General features: G+C 35.4%; 1 protein-coding gene across 1 annotated transcript in view; it reads left to right on the forward strand.

The window, feature by feature from the left end:
• The window catches only part of RTTN (rotatin), a gene marked incomplete at both ends in the record, with an annotated part of 56,952 nt that extends 48,000 nt beyond the window's left edge, over positions 1-8,952 (forward strand). Inside the window, 6 exons of the mRNA XM_010081831.1 lie at positions 272-425; positions 578-715; positions 1,662-1,873; positions 6,095-6,200; positions 8,566-8,666; positions 8,867-8,952. Of these exons, the coding sequence (XP_010080133.1) occupies positions 272-425; positions 578-715; positions 1,662-1,873; positions 6,095-6,200; positions 8,566-8,666; positions 8,867-8,952 (797 nt within the window). The remainder of the gene's footprint in view (positions 1-271; positions 426-577; positions 716-1,661; positions 1,874-6,094; positions 6,201-8,565; positions 8,667-8,866) is intronic.
• Between the last annotated feature and the right edge of the window lie 1,045 nt (positions 8,953-9,997).

Consider the following 9,997-nt stretch of genomic DNA (forward strand, 5'->3'; position numbering starts at 1 on the left):
TATATATATGACCTTTTCCCAGGAACTTTATTCTTTGTCACTAGAAAATTGATTTCACACATGTGTTTCCAGACTAGGAATTCTGTTTCATCTTCTACAGTAAAAATTAGGAGAACAATTTTTGATTTATATCCTATTAGTTCTCTTAAGTGGTGTATATTAGTTCAAAATGTAATTAATCTGTTGAGATAATATATTTAAATTTTTAAAAAATACATGGAAGGTGCAAATATATGGCTTTATTTAATATCTTTTAAAACATATTTAACAGGTGTTATTACTACTTCAATACTTGTCATCTATGTCCAAGCTTCTGAAATCATGTTTATTGATGGACTCTCAGCTTGTAATTCAGGATGAAATGTTGAAACCTCTCTTGGGAAATACCTTCACGATTCTCACCATTCGCTCCAAAGATGGGTTAGGTAATGAAGTACTTTGTTTCCGGTATAGCCAGACAGATGCAGGTCTTCATTTACTTACCACCTTTATTTAAATTGACAGTTGTCAGGCTTAGCTATTCAGAGTTGTGCACATGTGCTAATGGTTTGATTTTTTTTCTCTATTATCTTTGCAGATACCGAGTTAGCATCTGTACTTCATGAAACGTGGGTAGACTTTTTCAACCTTCTAGCTACATTACTGTGGAAGAGTGGCCAAATATCTTTACCATATGTGACAGCAGCCCTTGCAAATCATTGTACAGCAATAATTGGTAATAACTATTCCTGGATGGGTTTTAACCTAGGAAATAGTAAAATAAAAAAACAAATAGAAAAGAGAGGCAATCCTGTTTAGATGCTATTAAGTAATTACCAATAGCATATCCAGAATGAAAACCAAATGTGTCCAGAGCTTGACTGACTTTTTCCCTTAACTGGATTTTTATAGCTCTGTCTTATGACATCAGACTAACTTTTGAACCTCCAGATAAATTCACGAGTTTTGTTTGCATATATGGGTTAGTGATTCTAGTTGTAAACCTTAACAAAATATGGCACCTTTGAGTAGATCCTGAAGTGATCTATTAATGCTTCATTTTTTTTCCTTTTTTTAAATATATCTTACGTAGAAGGAAAGCAAAGTTTTGAGGAGAGATGAGAGATAGAGGAATTCAAGATCATTATACAGGGTTTTGTTTGTTTTTTTATTTATTCCTTCATTAGTTACTTGTCTAGTCAGGGCTCTAGGCCAAGATTCTCTGACATGTTTCAAGACTGAAGGATGAACATAGTCCAGTCAAGCTTGTGATTTCAGCTAGGTGAATGTTCAGTGATCTGGTGAATTCAAATCCCATTGCACATAAAGCAGCTGGTGCGTACTGTTGATATTGTAGCATAAGCTGTTGAATAAAGTGAGAGTTCAGAAAATTGTTGAACAAATGAGTGAATTAGCCCATGGAAATTGATTTTTTTTTTTGTTTTATAGTCAAATTAATGCAGAGCATTTGATTAATTCAAACTTATAAAACTGAAATTTTTCTTTTAGATTTTAAAGACTTGTGAAATGCATAGAAATCATAGAATTCTGTGTGTAGTGCACAGGTATAACTGCTTCTTGGCTGACACACTTTCTTTGATAAGTCTTTCTGAGTTACGAAGCACTTAAGCTTTATTCAGAATGAAATATAAACATTTTTATTTTTCTGTTTAACCTTTCAGATACTATTTGTGATTGTATTCATCTGTCAACTACATATCCTGCTTTATATATTGCTAGTTTACAGTTCCTCTCTGTCCTTTTGAATGAGGAAGGAAGAAGACAGCTCCAAGATAAACAGAGTATGTGTAAGAATCCGACTATTAGCTTTCTTCTGGATCACGTTGAAGGATGCCAGGCATCAGTAACTCAACTTACTGCATTAATTATTCAGGTATTTAAAATTGGACGATGTGATTGTAGGATATATTTTTGCATTTTTGTGTTTTGTTAAAAAGAAATGTAGTTACCTACAGCGTTGTTGTTCTTAACAGCTGCCTTCATAAAAATTGTGAACCAAAATGAATCATTAAGCCTTCTAGTTCCTTCCCTGATAGTGTAACTTCATTGTTGCACTTAAGGAGCGTATATTAATGTATTTTCCAAGCTAGTTTTAAATTGGCCAGGTAGCATATATTCACTAATTCTTTTAGACACTTGTTGCCTGACATAATATATATTGGGGACAAGATGTTTTTTTCTAGATACTTATTCTGAATGTTCTGTCTTTCTTAATGTAATCTCGTTATTCTTATTTATACTTTTATATGCTGTCCTAAATGATTCTTTTACCTCCTTTATATTTACATCCTTCACTTATTTACAGGATGCTAAAATATCTTCCATTACTTAGTACTAAGAAAAGTTATATGTGAAATTTGTGTCTAATTTTTTCCCCCTCACAAATTGGTTCTTTTGTCTATATACTCATTGGCCTTCTTTAAATTATGTGCAGTTTGTCACTGTAACAATAATAGTGATCCATGATTAGAAGTGTAGCATTTGTCTGAAAGACGCACATTTCATATAACATAATGTAGCTTATAATTTCTGAAGTTCTGGAGTCAGTGTCTTGTAATTATGTTTTTGTAAGAATCATATTTATTACAATTTTGCTACATTAAACATTATTTTTTCAACATGTATTAGTGCATATTGGATAATGTGACTAAAATAGTGCTGTTTTAGTATCTCTTAATCTCCTCTCTTCCTATGGTTGCTGAATTCTTGTAGAATAACCTCACTCCTGTCGAGACTTGTCCTGATCTAGCTAACATCTGTCACGTAACCTGTGTTGCTTTGCTGCTGGGTTACACCACTGTGGCTCTAGAGCATTTATCGGGGCACAGTATTCTGTCTATTGAGAACTCAGTAGCTTTCAGGGAGGAGAAACTTCGTTAAGAGGATCTTTCTTGACGTCACTATATAGGCCACTAAAACTAGAATTCCCTATCTCCTTTGGCAATTAATTTCAGCTGATTTCAGGGCATAAAGATTTAATGTGAGGACATGATTTTAAGAGACTCTGACAGCAAAATAGGGGCACTTAATTGAAATCCCATAATTTGCTAAATATCCTGTTAGGTTTTTGGTTTTAATGCTTATATATGTGTCTAAAACTGAACTCCTTGTCTCTGGCACAAAAAAAGCAATTGCATGAAAGTATGTCAGACAAAGATGTGTTGTAAGTCTCATTTGTCTATTCTTGTGCAAGTATACATACCTGATTGCCAGTCTTTGCTGGCAAAAAGTGATGATTCCTTTGGTGACAGCAGAAGTAGTCTGTATAATGAAGAATTAACTGCAGCCAGGCCAATGAAAGCAAATCAGACACTACAACCTAGTTTGAGTATTATAAGAGATACCAGCTTTTAACTTGCTCTTTAACTCTTCAGAGCTGTAGATGGACATTGCATTTTGTTCATAAGAGGGCTCAAAAGATAACCTGTGCTGTCTGGAACTTTATAATACATGAAAGGGATATAGCTGCTATGATCCCCAAAAAAGGATAACAGAATCAGGAATGAAATGGCTTCAGTTTTTTAGAGCAAAGTACATATATTTACTTCCTGCCCCCACTATGATGGTCATTGAGATGCAGTTGAAAGAGGAGCCCATAGGATGTAAAGAAAGCTATAAAAAAATCAAAACAAAAACAACCCAAAAGTTTTGGACAGGTTCTTTCTTCAAGAGAAGCACTCAAGCAGATAATTGACTACCATAGAAAAGGCTGTGAGAATTTTTTTTTAAAAGTCAGTCATCTCCATTAGTCATCCTCATTACATAAAATAGAAGAATAGATGATACACAATGGCCAATGCTAACTTGGGACCCAGTCTGCAGGTGTGAATATTAGAAGACTGGGTCATAAATCAGTATGCTTTATTGCATACAACTAATGTAGTAAATGCACATGCTGACTTTGAAAGGTTTTGGTGGTTTTGTGTACGTGAACTTTAACCCTTGTACACATGTTTTCAAGACCAGAAGTAAAAGTAATAAGGAAACCATAATCCATACATAAAGTCTCAAATTTAGGCACTATTTTTTTTAGATATAAAATTTACAATGTTTTAGAAAGGCTGCGATCTCTTCTTCAACGAACAGTAGGTGCAGACTAACAAAGCTAGATCTGCTGTGCATTCATGGGACATCTTCCATTTATTATACGTCATAATTAAAAAGAAAAGTGTCCATTCTCATTTTAATACCTTAATACTAGTAGTTTAAAACTATAGAGTCTTCTGGTTGAAGGCATTACAAACTTACATAATTATATTTTCCATTCAACTAGTAGTTAATCACTGACTGACATCAATTAATTATTAATTATATAAGTGTTCCCTATGATTGGCATATATTTCCTTTTTTACTGTAAGTTGCAATACCTGATGGCAGAGTAAGGAAAAATGCATAAAGGAGCATGCTTCAAGAAAGAATGGAATTTTGCTAGTTTTTAAGATTGAATTTAGAAAACAGAAAGATGAAACTGAGACTTTTTAAAAAGATACAAGTATAGGACAACTCACCTTTATTATTTAATCAGTTCTAATCAGCCAGGTAATACTTAATTAAAGGAAAATACCGAAGAGAATGATAGGAAAATATGTTTTTTAATGACGAATATATTCCTAAGTACTAAGAAAAAAATAAAAACAGCTATCAACTTAATAGAGCAAAAACCTTTGAGTGGATAAATCACAAAATCTACATTTTAGGTTATGCAGGATTGAAAGAATATAACATTTTGGTTTTTCCTTGCTTGTGTAACTTAACATCAAGTTTAAACTTTAAGTTTTTTGTATTTTTAACTACTCAAACACCTAAATTATTTAATTTGAAAAGAAACCACCACCTACCAGTACAGAAAAATAATTAATTTACTTAGAGCATTCTTGTGTTGCTGACAGCTTTGAGATTTCACTTGGAATGTAATAAAACCATTTGTAGTCTCAATGTGAATTTTTTTATTAGCTGTAAATGTAGAACCTAGTCCATGCTTGGCTGCTTTAATTTGGTGTCAGTTCTCCTTATCAATGACTGTTTTTTCTTTTTCCAAGTTACTAACTTACTAGTCTTCACCCCTTGACCTTTTCAGTGCTGGTTACACTGAACACTTCAATAAATGGTAACTCTAGAGCATATATTGATATTTCATTGCATACTAAAATTTGAAAAATTTGTTAGGCACTTACTAGCTAGAGGATTAAATCCAATTATAGGTGATATATGTGATGTATGTAGAGGTACAAAATCTATGAGGTCCTGTGGCTAGGTGATAATGAGATTTCTGTCTGAAGTATTTTTTCTTAAGAATCTCTATTTTTGGCTAACTTTAAAATATATTTTTCCTTCTATGACAATCCAGCAACAGTTCTTATTTTACTATATTCTTCTGATTACAATACGTAGCATTTTCCATTGTATTAGATGGAATTGGAATTATATTTTAGGAAAAATTGCTTGATGGACAAAATTATCTAGTGGACAATATATAAAGCACAGACAGCTCCTCATTTTTCGACTATCTTGTTATATTACTCCACATAAATATCTCTTTGAAAACACAAAGTTTACATTCATATTAATAGAAACATGATGATGCTCAGAAAGGCCTCACAAAAATAAGAAAAACTACCATTTTTTCTCTGGTTGGAAGAGTATCTAAAAAAAATTATCCATGTGTCAATGATATTTTTATTCTAAAGAATTTAACCGATATTTAATGTCTCTTGTTCATCATCCTGTTGAAGAAAGTGAGATTGCACTAAAGGCATGTCAGTGAATTGTCTGTGATACCAAGCCTGAATATTAGGAAAGGTCTGGAATGGCAAGGCTATGAATCTAGGCTTCAGGAAGGTAGAATGTTAAGAAAAGAGAAAGAATAAAGAGTAAAAAAAAAAAAAATTTTTTTAACGTTTTAATTAAAAATAGTGAAATACTTCAGTGCAGATAGATTATAACCAGGAATATGGAGAGGTAGAACTTTGGATAGGAATATAGTGATGAATCATCCAAATGAAAATATAGACTATGACAACATATTTATAAATATGAATACTACTTTTAATATGGTCACTTTTTCATTTTGGTAATTAAATTGCATTATTTGTAGATCTGTGAAAGAAAATCTTCAAAGGATGTGCTGAAAGAAGTTGCTACGAATTCATTGTTGTCTCTGTTAGCTGTCAGTAGAAGTGCCCAGAAATGTGCATTGGAAGGTGAGCATTTTAAAATGTATGTTAAATGCTTTATAAATCAATACTTGCAGGTGTTTCATGTATTTATTTAGATCATAATGGGTTTTGTCAAAACAAAAGACCCTAGTTTTCAGTGGCATTTTTCACAGATTTTTACAGAGAAAGCATATTAATATTCAAAGTCTTCAGCTACAGATAAAATATTTTGTTGTAGATGGTCTAAAAATTTGTGGCGAAATCACAGCTTTATGTTAGAGTGAGAAGAGACCTGTGAGCTTTTACTGCTAGTGGCATATTCATACGTTCAAAACTGGAGGTTTTGCGCTGGCAGTATTTTCCATTTCTTGTTTCACACTCTGACAATGCAGGTTTGTAGGTGAAAGTATGCCTTGTGTTCTCAGTTTTGGCTATACCTGAACATGATGAGTTCTTTTTCTCAGCTTTGTTCTTCCCTGCCTCTTTGTTCCTTTCTTCCCACTTTACAGTTTAAGTAGGACCTTCTCCCCTTGCAATGCAACATCTTTCATGCCTAAAGTTTTTACTTTACAGTAGTAAAGCAAAAGTGAAAAAACTCTAACCAAAGGCTTTTTGTGCCCACTAGAACACAGGGGAAACTGATTAATTTGCATTTCTCATGTACCATGCATTTAATACCTGTTGATCAGCCCAAGTGCGTTTTGTCTTGAGTGCTTTCTCGTTACTTGCTTCTCTCTGTTGGTTTGTTAGGTCTTTCAAACTGACACTAAACTGAAATAGACAGCCTAGATAGATATCTGCTCAACATCTGATTTCAGTAGTGGCAGAAAACTCCAAACTTCAAATCCTATGCTATATACCTACTTTCTGCTCTCTCCCAGTGTCTTGGTGGTCTACTCAACCCTTGCTTCAATCAGGGTTCTTCCACTGATGACACACTCAATCATCTAAGACCTGACTTCCTGTGAAGGCACTACCAGTGCATGAAGTGCATCATGTTCAGTGCTAGAGCAGCCTTCAAGTCATTCTTGCTGTGATACAACACAAATCTTAGAGAAGAGGAAGAGGAGTTCTGGGGTTCAAATCAGTGTCCTGAAGATACCTGTAGCTTTAACATTACCTGTTCAGCTCTTAAGGACTACTTTTTAAGATACAAATGCAAAGTCCTGCACCTGGAAAGTAACAACCCCTTACAGCAGCAGTACAAGCTGACAGGGGAGCGGAAAGGGACCTTGAGGTTTTGGTAGGCAGCAAGCTAAATGTGAGAAGACTAACAGCATCCTGGGGTATATTAACAGGAACACAGCCAGTAGATTGAAGGGAAAGGGTTATCTTTCCTCTACTTAGCACTTGTTAGACCAAATCTAGAATAATGCATCCAGTTTTGGCCCAGTACAACAAACTGGAGCAAGTTCAGCAGAGGGCCACCAAGGTGGTTGTGTCCGCCTATTCTTAGAGGAGAGGCTGAGGGAACTGGCCTTGCACAACTTGGAAAAAAAGAAGGTTTTGAGAGGACCTGACAGCAACCTTCTTGTACCTTTGAGGTTTTGAAGAAGACAGAGCCATGTTTTTCACAACAGTGGATGGTGTAGGATGATGAGAAAGAATGGTCATAAATTTTAAGGTGAGATTCATACTGGCTGTAAAGAAACATTTCCTGTTTGGAGTCAATCAAGCAGTGGATCAGGCTGGCTAGACAATACTGTGCAGTCTCTGTCTTTGGACATTTTCAAGACGCAACTGGATAAGGCTGCAGATAAACCTTGCCTGACCTTATAGCTGACTCTGCTTTGAGCAGAAGTTTGAACTATATGTCCTCTGGAGGCCATCCTTTCCGACTTGAGTTGTCCCATGAGCCTATGATCTTGTAATAAAGACTCTAGATCCCAAGAATGAGTCTAACTCAACATTTTCCACTTTGAGTCACCTGAACATTTCCATTACTTTGTTGCACCTCAGATGCAGCAAAGCTGCTGCTGTTAGGGAAGAGTTGGGTAAGATAAATGCATGCTCTAACCTCTTGAAGCTTCAGTCTTCTAGGCAGTGTCACTGAAGATATCCTGAAGAGTTATGAGTTGCTATCCTCTTCCTCCCAAATCATCCTACTCACTCCATATTATCAGTCCTTCCTTTGGGCATTCCTCTCAAAAAACTCTGTTGCAAGAGGACTCAAATGTATTCTTGCTCCTTGAGATCATTCAGCTGCACATACTCATCTCAAAGACTGTTAATTACTTCCTGATATCAAGAAGATAACAATATATTAGGAACTTACAGAATTTGGACATCTGCATCCTTAAATCTCAGTTCAGGAGGGTAACAGTAATCACGATCATGGCAAGAAAGATATTTTATGTTTCAGAAAATATTTTTGATTGTGAATGAACTTATTAGTATTTTTGTCTTCCAGTTGACCTGATAGACAGCTGTATAGAAAACATGAAACATATTCATGCACAGCTGAATCTGGATTCCCTGAAGCCTGGGAAAGCACAGAAAAAAAAGGTAACTATAAAAGGCAAAAGACTGATATGATAAGGCACTTCCCAGATCTTTTTGGTTTGTTTTGGGTTTTTTTCTTGAGGTGGATACTGTTGGTATCTGTCGTGGGTGAAACAGAGTAAATGACAACTTGTAGTGGATCTGGATACTGGAGCTTCTTTAAGAGTCAGTGATTTCAGAGCTTTTACCAACTTGATTATCTCACACACTCACTCTCCCGCCCAGTGTTATGTTCACTAGGTCTCAACTGCCTTTTCCAACATGGAGATGACTGCTATTTCAGGAGACTCAGGCAGTAAATCACATCAGTTTGTGCTTTGCAGCTGTTCAGTTACCAGTCTTGGATATTACTGGCCATAGCCCCTAGGCATGTGCTGGTGTGTGTCTCCATGCATCTCTCTGGTCTCCAGGATCTCCCACTTGCAGGATTGTTCCTCCAGCCAGGATCTTCTTTTTTTTGGGGGGGGAGGGGGCTTCTTTTCTTTGTTTCAGAGACCATTTCTTTTCAAGAACCCTTTTCGCTACCAACTTTTCTTTCAAGCTCCTGTTTACCCAATCTAAAAAACCTGTATGTGAAGTACAACACACGATCAACCTCTGAATTAATGATTCTGTCTCATGTCATTTCATTAATTGGAGGATTCAGGACTTCACACTGTCAGTCTAGGTTGTCAGAATTAGCAACCAGCCCATTCTAGTTGAAACCAGCAACTAGCATACTTCTGATTAAGAGTTCAAAATTTCAGTTTCACACAGTCACACACATACACGTTCATCCATTTGTCACCTGTCAGTGTTTGCAATTTTTTATATTCTTTTTTAGCCTACAACTATATATGAGAGTACTATATTCTTTTCAAACAAAGTTGGACTTTCAGCCTTGACTTCATGGTCCTATGCAATCCAGTTAATTTTTCCCATCTGGTTTCCACAATAATAATTTTTCTGTTTCTCAGGGGTTTTTTCTCAGTGTCTTTCAAACAGTGCTAGCCATTTGTTTTTCTTTCTGTTCCTGTACTAGTCAATCTCCCTCCTATCCCAAAACCAGTTTCAGTCTGCTTGCGCATGTAAGTCATAGTTTTTTATTCTCTACCATCTCGTACTACCGGGCTTCCAATTCTAGTTATTTTTCTGTCCTCCTGCATATTTGGTCTGTCTGTCTTGGTCTCTTGTCATCAGACTCAGTTGTCCCTGGCTTTAACTTCCTGTCAATATTTTTTTTTTAACCTGATAGTTGTGCTCCTTCCACTGCTTGTACTCCCAGTTTCTTATCTCTATTCAAAATTTATTTGTTAAGCCTTTTTTTTAACCTCACTGAATCACAGAATGTTAGAGATTGG

Source organism: Pterocles gutturalis, unplaced genomic scaffold (assembly GCF_000699245.1).
Source record: "Pterocles gutturalis isolate BGI_N339 unplaced genomic scaffold, ASM69924v1 scaffold1179, whole genome shotgun sequence".
Classification (NCBI taxonomy): Eukaryota; Metazoa; Chordata; class Aves; order Pterocliformes; family Pteroclidae; genus Pterocles; species Pterocles gutturalis.